Source organism: Orbicella franksi, chromosome 4, assembly GCF_964199315.1.
Source record: "Orbicella franksi chromosome 4, jaOrbFran1.1, whole genome shotgun sequence".
NCBI lineage: Eukaryota > Metazoa > Cnidaria > Anthozoa > Scleractinia > Merulinidae > Orbicella > Orbicella franksi.
The window spans coordinates 32,890,162-32,911,171 of NC_138148.1; the positions used below are offsets into that span (position 1 = coordinate 32,890,162).

A 21,010-nucleotide genomic window follows, 5' to 3' on the forward strand; every position below is an offset into this window, starting at 1 on the left:
GGTCTATTGTCCGTTTTAACGAGGTATCTGTATTATAGTGGCAGAGATATATATGAATCGCGGTTTCAACTGTCTGTAAAATAGAGGTGTCCGTGTTTGGTGGAGTTGTACGTAAAAGTAGTTTGACTTTATCTTTAATTCAAAACCTAATTCTAATACTTTTTTAGTTCAGCCGAGGTTATTACTCGTATTGAAGAAATAACCTGCAGTTATTCTAGGTTAGGGTAGGTTTTAATGATTTAAACCGGCTTTCCAAGTATCTAAACCACACATAATGGCCGTTTAACACGAGGGGTTTTGCTCCAGGAGCATGCTCCAGGGTCAATTTGCACGACAAGAACACACTGAGGAACATAGTGTGGGAGCTTGCTCCATATTATGGTACAACACGAGGGAGCGTTTTCAAGTTTGTTCAATTTGCCCCGGGATCTTGCTCCCAAATATTTAACCGGTTTAATGTTGTGGAGCATTATGAAATCGTTGATACACACGGAGGAGCTTTGCTCCCGGAGCGTGCCCCTGGAGCAAAACCCAGGAGAAAAACCCTTCGTGTGTATTGGGCTTAACACGCCGGTGCGTATCGCCCGATTTGTCTTAAAATATTCATTTTTTCCCGTTCTGATTATTTTAGAAGGTAACAGTTTGCAGTAAAACTTGACATATTTAGTTTATACCGGGGAAGATAAAAGATAGTTCTACGCAGGTGTTAATTTCTTGGCTTCACACTAGATCTTGTGAGTGTAATCTAAGTGCACTTGGAACCTACTTTGAGTGTGAAGGGGTAAAATGTACTTACTTGGACTTTACTTAGTGACCATGGAAATGTTCGTAGTTCAAGGAAGCCAGCCGAAGTGCGCCGCCAAGTATGGTCTACACCACACTTGAGAACACACTTGACAAAATGAAATGGAAGTCAACTGTACGCGATGTGCAGCGATTCTGATGAACGGACCGATAAACAACTTGCCAGCTGAGATCGCTCGAAAAATTCAAAATGGATGGTTAGAAATTGGTGGACTCCATGGAACATTCTTTTAGATAAGCATACATAGAAAGGTAAGAAAAGTCGATACAAATGGTTAAACTGAATTTGAATTTCATTTTCAGAGATAGCCGCCTAAACCATCGCTTTTCACATCATCCGACGCCAAATGCCGTCAGTTCTGCAAATTGCAAACAGGCTACTGTTTCAATTTTCAATCAGGTCATACAGGTAATTTCTTTGCACTCGAACAACTCACCGTTGAACATTGGACGAGTCTCAAGGAAATGCATTTTCCTCAAACAACATGTCTCTGTTAGCTCATGTCTCTGTTAGCTTAAGCCATACGCGCTGTTGAGCCATTCTAGAGAAATACAGAAGATGCTGCTTGTGCTATGCACTCCTTAACAACAGAGTACCAATATGTATTTCTTCTAAGGTTCAAAAAGCACTTTAAATAGGAAACGACAAAAACTCTCTTCCGTTGCAAAGGTTTCACTATTTTGCTGCCGAACAATCGCATTTGTGATATGCATGACGATTTCACCGCAAAAAAAAAAGTTTAAAGCTTTTGCTTGAAGTAATATACTTTGTCATCAGTGTGAAGCCAACTTTTCTAAAGTGCGACTTGAGATTTTCCGAAGAGCTCTTCAGTCAAGTGCCTACTTGAAGCTAACTTAGCTTCTAATGTTAAGCCAACAATTCAGTAGGTATTTGAATTCAGAGCACGAAGCTGAAGTCCGTATTATGAAGTTGTCTGTATAAAGAGACGGTTGAATTAAAATTTAAGCTTCAACTTGAAGCCGAGGCACGTAATATTCAGTTTCGTCGTCAGTTATCAGCACGTCTCTTATCAACTGAAAAACCTAAAACCGATAATTCCTAATAGTGTTTAATTTCGCCGAGATTTTTGATCATATTTCCAAGAAATAACTTTCAGTTATTCTAGGTTAGGGAAGTCGGTATAATGATTTGTAACGTGCACAACAGCCGGCATTCGTCATCTGCTTTTTCTTAACTTTAAATATGTAGTTTTCCCGTTCTGAATAATTTCAGAGACAATTTGTTGAAAAACTTAATTGGAGTGACTACAGTAAGTAGGTATTTAAATTCAGGCCTCGAAGCTAAAGTTTATTTGATCCTGTGTGAATGCTGAAGAAACATCTGTTGTTAAAACTGCAGATCTTCGCACTACAGAATAATGAATTCTACTGGCGGCGGAAAGCAAACTCAAGCAGTTCTACAACTTCGATGTTCGTCCGCTTGGGCAAGTGGAATACATAAAGAGTTGGCATATCTTTCAGTGTTCAACATTTTTCTGTCCATTACTGCAGTTCTTGGCAATATTCTGATCCTCGTTGCCCTTCGCAAGGTGTCTTCCCTACATCCGCCGTCCAAACTCTTGTTTAGATGTCTGGCCACAACTGATCTCTGCGTTGGTCTTATTACAGAGCCTCTCAGTATTGTCTATTGGATGTCTCTGACTCATGAACAATGGAAACTTTGTCACTACACAGTTGTGTCTAGTGTTCTTGCGGGCTACATTTTGTCTTCAATATCTTTGCTTACAGCGAGTGCAATAAGTGTGGACAGACTTCTCGCCATGTTGTTAGGGCTGACATACAGACAAGTTGTAACTTTAAAGCGAACATATGTGATTGTAGTACTCTTTTGGATTATGTCCACTGTATCTTCGATGTTGTACCTTTTAAATCGCCTTATACCTATTTGGTATGGCTTTATACTTATTCCTTTATGTCTTGTAACGTCAATCGTCTCATACACAAAGATTTTCCTTAAGCTCCGTCACCATCAAACTCAGGTACAGGGCCATGTCCAACACGAACAACCAGGCCAACCTGTTCCACTGAACATAGAGCGATACAGAAAGGCAGTGTCTAGTGCACTGTGGGTGCAGTGTACATTAGTTGCTTGTTATCTACCATTTCCCATAGTGCGAGCTTTAGTAGATGAGAGTAATACATCTCCATCCAGTTCTCTCATTTTGGATGCTTCATCGACTTTGATTTACCTGAATTCATCGTTAAACCCGATTCTTTACTGCTGGAAGATCAGCGAAGTGAAGCAAGCAGTAAAAGAGACAATCAGAGAAGCGCTTTGCTGTGTATCGAGTTAGTTCAGCAGTCATTAGAGCCGGTTTAAACATGTATTTTTCCTTACAACGGTAACGCTTCAAATTGATATTGCAGTATTAAAAGTTGTTTCTTCACGCTGCTTTGACAAAATATAGTTTTGTGCTTTGTACTGGAGGAAGTTTATGTAATACATTGCAGGTTAGAAATTTAAAGTACAAACTGTTCAAATGTTCAAAATGTTCAAATGTTCAAATGTTGTTGTTTATAGTGGTCAATGCGCTTAGCTACAACCAGCTGGTTCACAGGCATGCTACTTTAAATGAAAGAAAGAAATATATCAACTAAACGTAATAGGCTTGAAAATCCCAACCCGGCGGCGGGAGGCAGGTCAGTTGGCTATTTACAAGCATGACCGAGGAGTTGAATTAGGGTCTACCGAGAAACAACTCCAGCTAAGTGGTCAGAGCGGGACTTGAACCCGCGACCTCCAGATTTCAAGTCCGGCGCCCTAACCACTCGGCCACGCCGCCTCCACTCGGCCACGCTGCCTCGGCCACGCTGCCTCCAACTAAAATTGTAGGGTTATATTTTCGTAACTTGTGATACTATACGGTGTATGTATAAAAGCTTAAGCGTTATTGACGTTAAACAACCACTTTAGGGAAAAAGGCAGGTGGAAAAACTGTTTATTTCAAACACGTCATTTGCAACCGAAATAGAGTGGAAATTACTAATAAATAATACAACGCCCTGTACGTGCAGAAACCTTTTTGAGTTTTGGCATGTTTTAGTACTCCCACACAACTGAATAAGGCTTTTCTCTCGTTTTGATTGGTTAACCCGGAGGTAATAAATAGCAAAGTATTATTCACCTCCACTTCGGTGAATAATTGTTTATTAAGCAGATGCGAAAAAAATTTCCACCGATGAAAATAACAGCCCGCTTAATAACCATTTTCAGTGTCTTCGAAACAGTAGGAAAAGAGGAACTTTTAAAATAAAAATTTATCATTCTTACGAGATTATCAGTAAATTACGTTGTTTAAATTTTTGATCTTTTGAAAAGTTGCTCTACTTGTCTAACTCAACTGCATTTATGTAAATCTACAGGTCTTACCTCTTTTGAACTCGCTCTCATTTATTCATTCATGGATAATGGCGTCATGATGACGCCGAAACGTCGGGACATTATATCATTAATTTTTACTTGCTTATATATTCAGTTTGTACTTTGGAAAGTAATTTCTCCTGTGAGTGTTTAGTTAGTAGTTGACTCTGAACATAAGGTCTGAGTACACAGGAAGTTTTCAAGTCAATTTATCCCCTGCTGTATTAGACAACACGTCCGTCTAATTGACAGAACTCTCTTTTTTTGTCGACAAATTTAAAAATACCATATTACCGTGTATAATTGATGTGAAATAACTTCGACGGAGAGTAATTATAACTGCCGGCATAACTTAAATGAAAAAAGAGAAAATATTAATTCAGTGTAATAGTCCCAACAACATGTACTGTTTTATATTGTAAGTAGTGTAGTGTAGCGTAAATAGTGGTATTGTAATTAGTGTAAGTAGCTGTGCTGTATGGGTGTTTCGCTGGGATAAAAAAATGTGACCCCAAGGCGGGTTTCCACTATATTTTCATTTCAGAAATTTCAAGAAAAAGGGAAGTCGATGCCAATTTTAAAGCGCTCATGTGTAGCCAATCAGATTGCGCGTTTCCCTGAGAGTCGGTCAGTGGGTTATGCTGATATTATTTTTTCTGTAACGTCCCTATATTGCTGATAGCGCAGCTTAGAAGCCCCTTCTGGTGAATAGCAACTCGGAAGAGATTAGACGCTCGATTACCAACCGCTGTTCACGAGAGAGCGGCGGAAATCGAGCCTAAAGCGTTCATCGATTGTCTCAAACTTCATCCTGGAAGGCAAACACGCGGTCCTTATTTTTCGCCTGGCCAAGACGACAGCTCAAACCTGCTTGAGGGAAACAATCTACAAAACAAAGTCAAAATTAATTTAGGTAAAAATTATAAACTTTTAGTTGATATAGGTAAGTTCACCTGGGAATTGCCTGCGATTTAACAAATTGACGTCAGTTTTTCATGCGTCTGTCCTGTTGTCCAGGAAGACTAGGAAAGGCAAGGACAGCTTTCTTCTGTCTAAGTCCAGTATGGAGGTCTAAACTGTTAGGCAGAAAGACTAAGCTTCGTATCTTCAACACAAGTGTCAAATCAATACTCTTATGTGGTTCTGAAACCTGGAGAACAACCAAAGAAAGACCCAGACTTTCGAAAATAAGTGTCTCCGAACAACTCCAAGAGTTTATTGGCCAGATGCCATCGCAAACGAAGACCTATGGCAAACAACAGGACAAGAGAAAATGGGATTGAAGATCAAGAGAAGACGCTGGGGATGGCTGGGTCACACTTTGCGCAATCCAAATACCAACACTATCAACTAGGCCTTGAGATGGAACCCACAGGGGAAGCGGAAGAGAGGGAGGCCAAGGAACAGCTGGCGACGGTCAATGAGTGCAGAGGGAGATGAGAGAGGGCAGGCTTCACTTGAACTGGCAACAGCTAAAAAAACCGTCACAAGACAAAGAGGGGTGGAGAGACTTCCTTAGGGACCTATGACCCCCAAGGGGTGAAAGTGTTTAAGTCAAGTAAGTCAGTCCTGTTATTGGTTATGAATTTCGTCATAACAATGTCAAGGTAGATGTGGATCCACGAGGCGATAGCCGAGTGGATTCGCAGACCTCGAAATTCGTCAAAAATACTCCGCTACGCGTTTCAACTCTCTTCTTGGTGTTTGCAAATGTGGTCAAACACGGTCTTTCGAACTGATATATTACTTGAAACAGCAAAAAAGCCTTACACGCTCTGGGGCTTTGATAATCAAGAAAATTTTTGGCTAAGTTTCGTAAGAAACCGTCAAATCTTTGTACCCTATGTATTCTTTCCTAACTTTGCAAATATATCGACATTTTCGGTATTCACGTATCAGACATTTTTTGGCAAATAATCAGCAATAATAATAATGAGTTCTTGCCACTTTTGATTTTTACCAACAGGTTTGGCTAAATGTATTAGTGTTTTAGTAAATTTGTGCCATAATTTTTCTTATAGCATCGCTTCTGTCAAATTGCTTAGGGTTTGGCTACATTTTTACCAGCTGACATTTCGTCTTCGTTTGGCAATATGTATGCCGTTAAGGCAAAAGCGCGCAAACTTTTTACCAGTCTGTCAAAATAATGGTCCACGGCAAAGCGTCATTTTGTGCCAGATTGGTAATTTCTTTATGGCAAAATTAACGCCGAATAGCCAAATTCTTGCAAGAAATTGTATTTTAGAACATCTCGTTTGTTTTTAGAACGCGTTCTGTAATAGTGGAGATCATATATGAATAGTGGTTTGAACTGTCTGTAAAATAGAGTTGTCCGTGTTTTATGGAGTTGTCAGCTAGTAAAGTGAAGTTTGACTTTATCCTGAATTTTAAACCTCGGCATGATGCTGAGGCACATCATATTCATTCACAACGTCAGTTATCAGCAAGTCTCGATCAAGCTTAAGGTCATTTCTCACATTTGCATCGCGTATCCTTACTGCGCATAATTTATGGCGTCACTCGTGCACCCGCATATTGAAAACATGACAGATTTGCCTTGATATTGAGCTCTGTCAGTTGAAAAATGGCTCTAGCTCACCAACGAACACGGGCACCCCAATTTTTTTCCAATCATTGTAATCAACTAATCATAAGCTTTACGTGAGAAAAGACTGATCTAATTTCTATTGCTGAAAATTGAATAAATAAGAAAAATAGTAGATACACTGTGGTCTTTTCTATTTTGCAGTTGGGTAACCACGTCAAGAAATTTGGTTCAAAGTAATCAAGGATTTAGCTTTCTGTCTGAATCAAACTTAAAATGTTTATTTGTGTCCGACACAATGTATTGACTGTAGTTTAATGCGTGTTCTTATGAGTCTGGGCTCACAAAGATTTTACAATTACTGAGAATGCGTTCTTATAATAAGCATTAAATAATGGCAAAATGGGGCATTTTCAATGCCTCACTGCTCCTTAATGAGCATGGGCACCCCCTTTTTTATTTCAAAATTGAAGTTACCATATGACAAATATTCAGTGGACAAAGTTTGAACAAAAATCTATCGTCACTTTTATTTCAGAGGAATTACCTTAACTGGGCAACCTAAAGCCAATAAATTCTGATAATTTTTGGTTCATTTTAAATGTTGAAATGACATCAACTCGGACAAAACCCGAGTTCCAGACGGGATTTGAACCCACGTGGGTTTAAATCCCATCTTGAACTAGGATTTTTTCCGAGGTGATGTCCTTTCTACATTTAATATTTGCTATAATACTCAACTGAAGAATTTTTGGTTGAGACGAGCCCCCAGAAAAGTCGGGTGGGGTTGTGCGCCCCATTTCCCAAAACCCTTACTCTGTATATGACCAAAATCTGCGATTTTTGCTACCCGATTTATGACCTGGCCAAAACCTCGATACCCTATTTATGACCGTTGCGGGACTTGCGGCTGACACAGTTGCCCTAAACATAAATTATGAGGGGCTTTTGTTAACGTTCTTATTGATAATGATGAAAAAGTAGCTTCTTCAAAGAAACATACCCAATTCAAGACTAGAGTGCTAAAATCATACCTCATTTAAGACCAAAATGGCCAAAATCGATACCCTATTTATAACCAAAACGGCTGAAAAACCCTACCCTTTGGGGCTGTGCATGCCTATATAGGCCATATAAGGGAGTCCCCTGCCCCGGGAACCGAGCTTATTAATCATAGTGCAAGAAATAACCTGCAGTTATTCTACGTTGGTGCAGTTTTTTAATGATTTAAACCTTTCCAAATAAGCAAGGCGCATAACATCCGGCGTGCATCGCCCGATTTTTCTTAAATTATGCATTTGCCCATTCTGAATAATTTGAGAGATGCCAGAGTGCATCAAAAAAGGGCGTAATCTATATTAAGGCAATAAATATAGGACAGCTGTAAGCAGATGTTAATTTAATTTTGCGTCATTAATAACAATTTAAATCCAGCGCACGAAGCTGAAGCTTATTTGATCTCTGTTGCTTTCTGACGAGTCATCAGATTCCCGCGTTGTAGAATAATGAATTTTACTGGTGGAGGAAAACAAATTCTATGTTCATTCACCTGGGCTAGAGGAATACGTGAAGAGTTGGCATATCTTTCAGCGTTCAACGTTTTCTTGTCCATCACTGCAGTTGTTGGCAATATTCTGATCATCGTTGCCCTTCGCAAGGTGTCTTCCCTTCATCCGCCGACCAAACTCTTGTTTAGATGTCTGGCCACAACTGATCTCTGCGTTGGTCTTATTACAGGGCCTCTTAGTGTTGTCTATTCGATGTCTCTGGCTAACGAACAATTGAATCTTTGTCGCTACGCATACGCCTCGTTTGTTATTGTAAGCTATACTTTGTGTTCAGTATCTTTGCTTACAATGAGTGCAGTTGGTGTGGACAGACTTCTCGCCCTGTTGTTAGGGCTGAGATACAGACAAGTTGTAACTTTAAAGCGAACATATCTCATTGTAGCAAACTTTTGGATTATGTCCGTTGCTGCGTCAATATCATTCCTTAGAAATTACCATGTAACTTTATGGTATGGCTATATAGTTTTACCATTGTGTCTAGTAACCTCAATCGCCTCGTACACAAAGATTTTCCTCAAACTCCGTCATCATCAAATTCAAGTACAGGGCCATGCCCAACAACCAGGCCAAATAAATCGACTGAACATAGAGCGATATAGAAAGGCAGTGTCCAGTGCACTGTGGGTGCAGTGTACATTAGTTGCTTGTTATTTACCATATGGTATAGTGAGAGCTTTATTTAACTATGGTAAATCATCTTCGTCCAGTTTTTTGCTTTTGGGACTTGCAATATCTTTAATTTACTTGAACTCATCGTTAAACCCGATTCTTTACTGCTGGAAGATAAGCGAAGTGAAGCAAGCAGTAAAGGAGACAATCAGAGAAGCAATTTGCTGTTTATCGAGTTAGTTCACTCCGTTCAATCATTGCTGAGTTATATTATACGTTTTCTTTTCCTGACAACGGTAAAGCTTCAAATGTATCGCTGTTTTTAAAGTTGTTTTCTGCAAGCGTCTTTGACAAAAATATAATTTGTAATAAGTTGCATTGTGTTGAAGAACATCCTTGTAATGTAGGTTTAAAATTTATGGTAAAAACTGAAAATTTGGGGCCCGAGATGTAGGGCTTTTTATATTACACTGTTAGCGGCTTCAATTACCGGTTTGCTGTGATTGTTAGTAAATGATGAATTATTCGAGGATATTTCATTAGCTTAACATTAATTATTACCTCAGTTCTAATCAAACAAACTATAGAACGACCGTGTGTCTACCACCTTGAAATAGGTTTATGGAAAAGTACAGAATAAAATCTGCCTATTTCAAATCGGCCCATCATTTCTATTACTAATTTTAATCAATGTTAGTCCCTGTGTGTTTGAAATGGTAGGTAAACAGTTTTCTTTTAATAAAAAGTTCAGTTTATGCTTCTTACGAAATTTTCAGTCAATTACGGTAAATTTTGTTCACTTGAAAAGTGGTTCTCCTTGCTATTCAGTTTGTAAATCGGGAACTGATTTCGGAACCGGAACCGTCTTAACAATTTCCTTATTTCTCTTTTGAAAATTAGTGAGTAGTTTGCTTTAGCCAAGATAATTAATTCAAACCTTCAAGTTCTGTGCGCACAGAAGTCTTCAAGACAATTTATCACCTGCTGTAAAACAACATGTCAGTCTAAGTGACAGAGCTTTCTTTCCGTGTTGAATATTTTTAAAATAACATATTGTGGATGCTTCCTCCTTTATCATGTCACATGAAGCTGTCTTCTATTGGAGAGTAAGCTCGAGGTTTCTATCGGCCGACAGCAACCAAGAGAGAGCCGTCTAATTGTCTTAGGATAACCCACTGACCGATCTGTCAAACAGCAAAACAAATAGTTTCATTTCAGAAATTTCACGAAAAAGGGAAATCACTGATGCCATTTTCAAAGCACCGCTATGTAGTTAATCAGATTGCGCGTTGACCATAGGCGTACGGGTCGGGAGGGGCGGGGTTGCAGCCCCCTAGTCACAGAAATTTCTGAAATTTATCAGGTGAAACGCTGATGATTCGGGCAAAAGTACTCGGGAGAAAACAATTTTAAAGGTAGTCAAAGCCAGGCTTGTAGGCTGCTTTCTATGACGTTTGCCTTGTCAAAACGGAGTTAAGATCAAATTATCTAAGCCGGATCCCGGAAATCTGTTCAATAAAAAAGCCATATATCGTTTAAATGTGCATCGTGGAAATCCACGAGATGGATTTTATTTCCATCAACAAAGCAATGACAAAAGAATCAAAGCAAACGAAGACCAAGACTTTTGTTTTTTATGGTGGCTTTGAAAAGAGCCGATTGGAATGAGGTTTCAAAATAACTACAGTGGAAATGATCCCGATTCCTGGAACCCTCATTTCTCGAACTCGAACCAAAAGTCGTTTCCCTGTCCTCAGTCGAGCACTGCAATTTTACCCCAGACTTCTCGAACTCTCCGATATTTCGAACCAATTTTCGTTTCCCTTGAAGGTTCGAAAAATCGGGATTCTACTGTAATTTTGAAATGATAATAGCTTCACTAGACATGAGAATTGTGAATGTTTTTGTTTTTACTGCGATATAAATGCGTTTGTACAACACATGCCTTCGGGCATTGTGTAATTTTTTCGGGTAATAAGGTCACCGCCCCCCAAGTCCGAAGGTGTCCGTCCGCTTATGGCGTTGACGTGCTAATTCCTCTAAAGTTCTCATAATGTTGCCATGCAATTAAGAAGCCCCTCGGTCCCAGTAAATAGCAATTTTGAAGCGAGTCATGACAAACTTTATCCTGGACGCTTCGCCAAGAAGACAGCAGATCAAACCTGCTGAAGAAAAACAATCTACAAAACTTCTTTTGTTTGGCCATAAGGTATATGGAAATTTCCCTGTGCTGTTATGCTATATTGTGCTATTCAGTAGGAATGAGCAAGTGTCAAATATTCTCTGGTAATCCAGTATACACGTTTCGAGCTTAGCCCTTCTTCAGTATGCTGTGCTAAGCTGTGCTATGTTGTGCCATGTTGTGCCATGTTGTGCCATGTTGTGCTATGTCGTGCTATGTTGTGCTGTGTTGTGCTATGTTGTGCCATATTGTGCCATGTTGTGCCATGTTGTGCTGTGTTGTGCCATGTTGTGCTATGTTGTGCCATGTTGTGCCATGTTGTGCCATGTTGTGCTATGTCGTGCTATGCTGTGCTGTGTTGTGCTATGTTGTGCCATATTGTGCCATGCCATGTTGTCCTGTGTTGTGCCATGTTGTGCTATGTTGTGCCGTATTGCGCTATGTTGTGCCATGTTGTGCTGTGTTGTGCCATGCTGTGCTATGCTGTGCTATGTTTTACTTTTTTGATACGAATTTCTGCTTTAAATCCAGATCCTGGGCATTACGTGACATTCGCCCCGCTGAGAGTTGTCCCGGTTAGGCGAACTAAAGTGTTACATCCCACCTGCCAGTGTTACCCTTCCTGCTGAGGCGAGACAACTCGCCCACCCGAGTAGTCTCGTCCCCCGTGACGGGTTCGCGATCCTCATGTAAATGGTTTATCGAATTCTGCAAAGAAATAAATGAAATGTTACGTCGGCCAGGGTAAATCGTGGGAAGGGTTGTCCTGGGCAACCGAGACCATATAAATGGGGCCTTAGATGCAGTAGCCTTTGCCACGTGACCATAAATCAAGCAAAAGAGCGCGCGTTAGATTTCAGCAAACTCCAGCCTTATAACAATGTCAGATGTTTGATTAGCTTCGCATCGTTTTGATTTGATTTGTTTATCAAGTCTTTGATTGATCCTGATCTTCACAAACATTCAGGTTTAATTTGCTTTTCTTGTTCAAGTGGTCCTTTTTGGTTAGAGGTTAACTACAATATCAAAACATTTTATATTCCGGTATTTGCACGGCGTAAAAATTTCCAATGTTTTACTCCCCCCCCCCCCTCCCCACTTCCCTATAACCTTTCACCGCCGAATTATGAGCCTAGCTCGCCCCAGGCCACCCGGTAAACTGGCGCTTACTGATTTCGTGACCTGCATTTGGGTCAGTCATCTCGCCCTCAGGATGGTGAGTGACATTTCAGGTTACGTTTGGGCGAAATCAGTGCACTCGTAGCCTCTCAAGGCTTGTCACGCGTTCCTTCCTGGTGGAGAAGGAACGCGTGACGAGCCCTAAGAGCATCTGCGTGGGAGGCTAGTGCACCCATCGAGTCATTCGAGTTAATCGAAGGCCGTTATTCGTCATGTTCGGTGATATATTAGGCGTTCTTTTTTCCATTCAAGGCGTCCTGTTACTCATTGTTCTTGTACTTACTTTGTACATTACCTGTAATTTGTTCTGCGATGTTCGTGTGGCGGATCTGGAGAAGAAAGCCGTTCTGATCACGGGATGTGACAGTGGATTCGGTTACGAGCTGGCGAAGAAGTTAGATACTCTGGGTTTGCGAGTGTTTGCCGCCTGTCTCAGCTCCGAAGGAGAAGCGAAGCTGACAAAGGAATGTTCACGTGAACTGAGGACATTCAAACTCGATGTTACTAAGGACGGTGATGTTCAGAAAGCCTTAGAAGTTGTGAAATCAGGCCTGCCTTCCCAAGGTACTGTAGTACACTCTTTATTTTTCATAAAAATGTTGTTTTTACGGCCGAGGCTGAATATTCTTATTTTTCTGCCGATTTTAGGCTGAAAATATTCTTGTGAATATCCTTAGGTTATACCCTATGACAAAATTGTTTTCGAATGTATTTGGTGTCTGGATGATGCTGAAGTAATTTTGGAGCCAGCCTGCAGGCATTATCACGCACATAACTTCTTGCAGAAATGTTTTTAGCATCGAACATACAGCTAGTGCTGTTTTTGTTGCTTTTTGGCTAGTTTTGCCGTTTAGAGAAGGGAAGAATTTTATACGGTTTAGTTAAAAACGTATAATTGTATTGTGCATGTATTTACCAATTTTTTACACGCTAAATATATTCTTTTCAAAATCTCAGCCTCGGGTTTATTCTAAAAATATTCTTAAAATTTCGCAAATTTCAGCCTCGATATTCTTATAAAGCATATTCTTAAAAAAAATAAACACAGTAAATGAGTCGATTTAGGTTGTGACGTCGGTGTAGACAATTTAAGCAAGTGATTTTTACTTCTGAATGCCAATGGACAGATCAGTACATGGCGTTATCATTTGAAAATTTGCAGATTTGATTTGCGGATCTCTCGTGCGAATAACAAAATAATTGACTTTGTTTTTAAATGTGCTACCCCTGCTGCCCTTAGTTTGCTTTGGCGTAAATCTATTTAACCTTCGCCGCCTTCTGGTGATCTGAAACGAAATGAAGTCGCCAATAACTTATGTAGTGAACTACAGATAACCTTTAGGGATATTGTTGCACATAGTGTTTAGTAGCCTTGTATAAGCGTGTAAGCTTTGCACCTTGTGGCTTTGAAACGAAAAGCCAATAATGTCTGTACTGTATTTCTTTGATTGTGAAACGAGGTGTAGATAACTTTGTTAATAATTGTTGCTGCGAATACAGGATTTGAAGCTGTTTTTATTGTTGTTGTTTTAACGGTGTTGTTTTGAAGCAAGTAAGTCTGTTCCTTAGAGAGTCAGATTGCGGTAGGCATTACGTATACTGAACGTTTTTGGTATCCTTGAACGAGAGTAGGTAATTTTGTGTTCGAATGAGCACATTACTATTTTTTGTTCGTAACAGCTTTGCTTGCGCTTAGAACTGTGCATCGGTGTTAATAAGCTGTCGGACTAATAAGCCGACAATAATGAATTCTTGTTTCTTGAAGCATTACTGCGCTTAGAGCAAAAATGCAGTAAACAGAGTAAAAGAGGCATAGCACAGTAAACCGCAAAACAAAATACAAGAACTGGACGGATACAACAAAAAACGGAAAAAGTAAAACTTGTATTTGATTAATTCTCTGAGTTTAAGGAACAGATCATCTAGCAGAACAATATAGGAATACATTTCGCATATTTGCACTCGACCTTTTGAAAGGGCGTCTTGAAAACAAAGACTCGCTGAGACCCCTAAGACCCCAGCCCAAAACCTGAAAACAAAGACCCCCTATCTTCTTACATTTTTGGGGGGGCCAGGGTACTCCTCTCCCCAGTAACCCTTGGAAAAATCGGGAGGGGAGAGGGGAGGCTACTCTTGTTATTGTTTTTTCCTTTGTCAACGGCACTGATTGGAAAAGCTAAGCCATGAGCATGGAAGCAAGATAATTTACCCTTGTCTGGTGTTGAACTTTTTTCACCAATTGACAAAACCATGCACGAAATTTCACGAAAATGTATAACCTTCTGGGTTTGTGTGCAGTTGAGTGTGATTCAGTTACCTTAATGTTACTTATTTTTGTGGGAACTTAATTTCCCGATTTTCTGAAAACATTTATGGATTGAAAAATGCGCAAAGATCCATTTGAGTCATCTTCAAACTTAAGTAATAACCAAAAGTTAGGAAGTACAGGCGAGATCGATGCAGGGTGTCGTGGTACTAGAAAAGTTTAGCAGACGTGTATTGTGACATAATTCCTCGGGAAGCGATTTATGATTTGGTCTGCCAAAGAGCCCAGGTAGGATCTGCTTTCCTGTATACTTTTGCTCGTGTATGGTGACGCACAGCACAGGCACCGGTTACAAAATGTTTTACGCCAGGCTATGTATGCTCCCCATCGCAAAGTCTCACAGCTTCACAATGTCTGTGTAAAGGTGCGAGTCACAGTAGTGAATTCAAATGAGCTTTTTAACAAATTGTGCCTTGAAAAGCAGAGTATTTTACTGTTTCAGTAAAGTTTGAACGCGCTGTAACAGTTAAAATCCAAGATGATCTACTGGTATTTCCAAATTCCCTCTCCTCCCACGTTCTTTAGGTCGGGTGGAAAGAAAAAGGAGAGAGTACTGGGGCGAGGGGGAGTATAGTACAGTTGTCACTTTGTCAACCTCGTGCTCTCCACTGGAGATTAAGAGGGGAGGGTGGTACATATTTTAAAACTCCACCCCTACCCCTCAGAAAAGACATTTTTGGGGGAAGTGACAAAAGGAAGAGAGAGTACAAACAGAAGACTTAAACTTTTAATTTAAACTGTTCCGATTATTGTGCACATGAAAAATTACAAGAACGGCTTCCCCTTCCCCTCACCCAGGAAAAGGTGATTTTTCTGGGTGAGGGGGGGGGGGGGTGGGGGGGTCGATTTTCCTGGGGAACTGAGGAGAGGAGTAGCCCCCAAAAAATATGTAAAAAATGGGAGGTATTTGTTTTCAAGTTTTGGGGTCTTACGGGGGTTTTTGTTTTCAAGACACCCCTTTTGAAACTCAGTAAGAAGCCTAAAGGCTTTCACGCGGGATGCTTTGGTCGATGTACTAATGCCATCGACTTTGAATGGTTATCCGCATAGAAATAAATCCAAATGGAAATGCCAACATTTAGTTTTCAAGTTGTATTTTCTTCAACAAAAAGATAACAGAATGTGGTTCGCGATAAAATGTGTATACATATAAGTCTGGATTTATGAAAACAGTGTTAAAGAAATCAAGCGTTTTTTCTAAAGTAGACAATATAAAAATGAAAAGGAATGTCAGTCTTTTTTATCCTCCACTCTCTAATATCCTGCATTTCTTGCTCTCCTCTCTCTCTATTTTTTTTTTTTTCATCTCTTGGAGTGATTTTAAGGCCTTTTGGAGTTGTGAAATCAAAGTGCATATGGTGATTTTGATGCTAAGTCTTTAACACGTTTTTCATAAATCAGTCATACATATATATACATACAAACATTGTCAACATTGTTACGGGTAATATAGATTTAGCCAAACCTAAAAAGCGGAGCTCCTGATTGCAATAACTAGCCATATTTTTTTCTTGGATCAGAAACTAAAAAAAATGATCAACTTTGAGCATGTAATTGTTCAGCGTGTGGTTTCGCTATTTTTTCCAGTTTAATTTTACCAAACTATACCCAATAAGCATAACAAAGATAATTTGTAGAAATTACATATGCAATATATCAGGGATTTTCCAAGAGACGATTGTAAAAGGAAAATGTCGGAAAAAAAAGCTAAGAAACAACACGCCAGGGGTTAATTAGTGCCAAAGTTTTGGCTCTGCACGTACTCCTTCCTTCTCGTCTAGAGTAATAACCCGACTTGAAGCCTGCGATCCAATGGAAAAAACCAGTACCTGGTCAGAGGAAAACTTCAAGAAACCCTGAGCCCGCGAGATGGTCACGTGATACTGGTCAGCGGATAGCTTGTTTTGACAGCTGTCAATTAACCATAACATGGATGCCCAAAATCGAGGATGTAAGCTAGCTATGGTAACGGTGCTACTCTCTTATTTTTCAAGGTATTCACGTACGGACAGTCACGTGACAACCTTTTTTTTTTTCAGATGGAGCCGTGCAGCAAAAGTAAAAGACCTACCCGTCCATTGTTGGGCGCATTGTCGCTCGTGGAACTACCGTGATTCCGAAAAAAGAAAGTAAAACAAAAAAAATATACAATATTGTTACGTTTCGACTGTTACATCAGGCTTAACTACGTGAAATAACTATGACGGTTAGATTGACCATTTAAATAAACCAGGCATACTTGAGAGTGAATGAGGCTGCCCGTCTTGATAATTAAATTAACTGCTCTAACTCAAACGATAATGTCGCATGTTGTATTTGCAGGTTTGTGGGCAGTGGTAAACAACGCGGGAATTTCATTTCCCGGAATGATTGAATGGCAGACTGTGGAAGAAATGAAAAGAGTTGTTGATGTTAACGTTTGGGGGATGGTATCTGTCACCAGAGCATTCCTGCCGCTGCTCAAAAGAACCAAGGGACGTGTTGTCAACATTGCTAGTTGCCTGGGACGAGTTGCCATCCGGGGAGCGGCAGCTTACTGCATCTCCAAGTTTAGTGTACAAGCATTTTCGGATACTTTGCGCCGTGAAATGCGGCATTTTGGAGTCACAGTTCACATAATCGAGCCTGGGTTTTTTAAAACGAACATAACAGATACTAAAACGACTGTCCAACGTATAGAAGCATTGTGGGAAAACCTCGACGCCAACACCAAAGAAAGTTACGGGATAGAGTATTTTGAAAAAGGTAAGAAAATATATTTGATCTTTATTTCTAGATGGTCTTTTTTGGATTCTCTTAGCGTAGGAAAGAGACACGGGGTGGTGGTGGTGGGGGGGGGGGGGGGTCGGGAACCCCATATAAAAAATACGGGAGTGCTTGTCATACCTTTTAGGAGTTAAAAAGCAGTTTGGGTACCCCTTAGCTAGGGTGTTCAGCCTCAAAAAGGTCCAGAAGGGGAGCTTTTGCGGTATCCTTTTGGGCAGTGAGCAGAAAAAATTATGATAGGAGACAGGGTTTTCAATTTGAAATAAAGTGGCAGGAGGAAATCGTAAAGTAGGCGGAGCACAATTGGGTCACGTTAAAGGCGGCAATGTGCGTGCGGGAAATCAAAAGAGTGCCACAATGGGCTACCCCGTCTGCAGGGGAGGGGTGGGGATGGAAGCTGGGCCTGGAAAATTTTGAAATCTGTGTGCTTTGAGGTGCGTTCTATTCATTTATTTCCTCGGAAAGATTACGTTGGTACCTCTTAAAGGTGAAAACAATTTTAACCCACGTCCACAAAAGAGGATCTTGGTACCTTTTAGGAGTTCTTTTCAATATTTGTGACGAGTACCCCCATCCTTTTTATGTGGAATTCCCTTCCCCTGGGAGAGACGTCGCTTTCCGCGTGAAGTTCTACGTACCACCTCTCGAGTGACATCTGTTACTGCTGGGTTCCCTGTGAAGACATATTTAGGTTCGCGCATGCGTGGAGGTGACCTCTTCGAACGGTGACCACGAGGCCACCGAGTTAAAACCTCAGTTATGTCAAGTTTACCTCGGTTTTTAGGTCAGATTTAGTTCAAATTGTCAGTGTTTTCCTGAGAATTCTACCGTTGTAATATCGTGGCATCACCGTGAGTTGTTCTCATGGCCTATCGTGAATTAAACGTTCTGGTTGAAGTGAATTTGTCCATGGTTTGTCGCCGTTCGCAGCTACAACATCAATCTAGATCCTGGGATCCCGGATCCCTCGTTCCCTGGGAAGGAGGTTGGAGTGACGTCTCAGATTTGACCCGAAAAAATTCCATACTGATGATGTCACTTTACAAAGATCCGTGTGACGACTCTGATTGGTTATTTCTCGGTTTTGGATTTTTCCTCAGAAATAACAACTCGTCACAGCCACTTCATGGATAAAATCAATCTGTGTGTAATTAATTGTCTTTTCCTTCACCATTTCAGTTAAGTTATCTTGTAAAACAAATTTGCCAAGGCTGAAGTCACCAAATATTTACAAGGTTGTCAATGCCCTGACTCATGCAGTGACCTCTACGCGACCTAAGCTGCGGTATGTCATAGGATGGGATCACAAGATTTTCTGGAGAACACTTTCATATCTACCATCTGAAATACAAGATAAAGTGTTGGGGCTGCTTTTGTAGGTCCTTGTGAGGATTTAAGTGCCATAAAGGAACATGAAACATTAATTTGATGTTCCAGTTGTGCTCCATCACAAGGTGTTAATAGTTTGTAGACCATGAGTTAACCTGTTTAGGGCTGTCAATAAGGGCCGTAACCCGTAACACCTGTAAATACGGCTGAGTATTTTTGATGGACCCTTGATGTAATACATCGAACACGGTCTTTTGACCACATCTCCAAACACCGAGAAGAGAGTTGAAAATACGAAGCGCAGCGGAGTATTTTTGACGAACTTCGAGATGTTTGGAAATGTGGTCAAACACTGTCTTGAGTGTTTGATATATCTTCTCAATCGAAACCAAAACTAAGGAGAAAACGGAGAAACAAAATCGTAAAAAGCTATGCTAATTGAGATCAGATATCCAAACACTGTCACGGTCGTGACTTCCTTTGTTTAACCATGATGAATTATTGATGAGTTTGAGTAGTTACGGGTGAACTGGCCTGTAGTTGAGACAATTCACCTGTAAAGTAAGAAGTTTGCTACGGGCGTGACGATTAAGGCTACAGTTGAATTAAAACTTAATGACAGCCCTGCTGTTATTATGTTCCCTTAGCGGATATATAAGTCATTATGAAACATGTAACGCTATCTACCATTTCATATCCAGCGCGCGCTCGTGCAATAATGTTTCAATATATGGGATATAGAGCGAGAAAACAAACAACATGCAAACAAATAAAGACAATCGGCGGCCGAGGTAATTTGGGGAGGAAGACCTGACAGAGAACATGTAGGCGCGTAAAGCCCACACTCGGCTGTATAATTCCTTTTGTTTGTATGGCTGCAGTTTTGCCCTTTTTTCACCCCTTACCCAAATATTGGGTACATAAGGTTTATAAGCTGCTGCTTTGATACTTTCTGTGTATCAGTGTATTACAGTGCGACCTTATTTTGCGTTTTAGCCCAAGAATAGTAGACCGCAGTTCAGTTTTTAGTGCTTTTGCTGTCGGAGGAGAAAAATAATAATAAAAATCATATTGCTGTGATTAGAATAGAAGTTGCATGGGTACCGGCAAAACGCAGAAAATGGCACATCAAAGCTGTATCAAGGTATCGCGCGCACAAGTTAAAACTGGTTAAAACTGGTTAAAATTGTTGTGTGTAATTGTGCAAGTAGATTAAATTGGTAGAGATCTGGAAAATTACATAGAGTGCCTGACCCTGGGCAGGAATCCCATATAAAAAAGATTTGGTAGGCGTTTTTCTTAGTTTGCAAAAAAATCTGTCTCACAGATTTTTATTTTACTTTGCAAGAATGTTAAATCAGAGCCAATTTCTTATTCCTGAAATTTTGAGGTCGGGTCATACGGAAACGTGATTTAACCTACTAGTGCCAAGTCTCTCCTTTAGGTACTCGGTCCCCCTTTTCGCCATTTGTTGACGTTTAATTAATTAACCGCGCGGCCATGGGCCGAGCGCGGTTCTAGGTTTACCCGTGGTTTATTTTTTTTTTTTTTGTCGGTGACCAGACGCAGACCTCCGCTCGGCCAAACTTTGAGTCACGGAACGTGTGATGTTTTTCCGCCAGAAGCTGTTAAAACATAAATACACGGACAATTTTACGGATATTGTTTTCTTTTTTGTGGGTAAAATATATTTTCTTTTCGTTTTATCAAAGCGTTGGATTTAAAGGGAATAATAAATACGGTGAAAAAAGGTATTACGTCAGCCATGGAATGCGCTGATGTTGCAGCTTTCACTTTCGCTACGTGACAAATAAGATCGTGTTTACTTTGCAAGTTTATTTCGGCAGAAGCGACGGTCATTAATTTATTTGTAATTTTGCGAGTATTTCTTGTGGTTTTAGGCAAATGAAGTAAATCCTTTGACTGTTTCATCGCAGCAAGTTCATAGATCGGAAGGAAAATTAAATATTTGCAAGCCAAGCAAAGAACGTGTCAGAACGTGCAAAGATTACGTCATTGATAGGGAAATAACCACCGTACTAAAGATAGCCGTAGATAACGCAATTCTTGAATTATGTGACTTGTGTGACTTCTTTGCTAACCCTTAACTCAAGGGAAAAAAACAATTAAATTTAATTGTGACTTCAAAGAAAGAAAGCGGTTTGTAATAGTGTTCGTATCTTCATGACCATACATATCGCGAAGAAAGTTCCAGATTAAGACTATTGCGTCATCGGAGATGTCACAACGGCTACGACTGATGGTGCAATAATAGAGTGTGTGTTGATCAAGTGATGTGATGTCTACAGTAATCAATGAA

At 40.2% G+C, this 21,010-nt stretch overlaps 3 protein-coding genes and 1 non-coding gene across 4 annotated transcripts; 3 read left to right on the forward strand and 1 right to left on the reverse strand.

Moving 5' to 3' along the window:
* Nucleotides 1-2,183: 2,183 nt before the first annotated feature.
* LOC145485437 (melanocyte-stimulating hormone receptor-like) lies at nt 2,184-3,119 on the forward strand. The gene has a single exon (XM_081464106.1). It carries the CDS (start codon nt 2,184-2,186, stop codon nt 3,117-3,119), a length of 936 nt encoding a protein of 311 aa, XP_081320232.1.
* Nucleotides 3,120-3,535: 416 nt separating this feature from the next.
* Nucleotides 3,536-3,608, reverse strand: Trnas-uga (transfer RNA serine (anticodon UGA)). The gene has a single exon. It is a non-coding gene; the product is annotated as a tRNA-Ser (tRNA).
* A 3,370-nt stretch (nt 3,609-6,978) lies between these two features.
* Nucleotides 6,979-9,148, forward strand: LOC145485438 (adenosine receptor A3-like). Its single transcript, XM_081464107.1, has one exon. It carries the CDS (start codon nt 8,237-8,239, stop codon nt 9,146-9,148), a length of 912 nt encoding a protein of 303 aa, XP_081320233.1. The 5' UTR covers nt 6,979-8,236.
* Nucleotides 9,149-12,345: 3,197 nt separating this feature from the next.
* Nucleotides 12,346-18,906, forward strand: LOC145485439 (short-chain dehydrogenase/reductase family 9C member 7-like). Its single transcript, XM_081464108.1, has 3 exons — nt 12,346-12,833; nt 16,918-17,340; nt 18,541-18,906. The coding sequence occupies exons 1-3, from the start codon at nt 12,482-12,484 to the stop codon at nt 18,738-18,740; spliced, it is 975 nt and encodes a 324-aa protein (XP_081320234.1). The 5' UTR covers nt 12,346-12,481; the 3' UTR covers nt 18,741-18,906.
* The last annotated feature ends 2,104 nt before the right edge of the window (nt 18,907-21,010 follow it).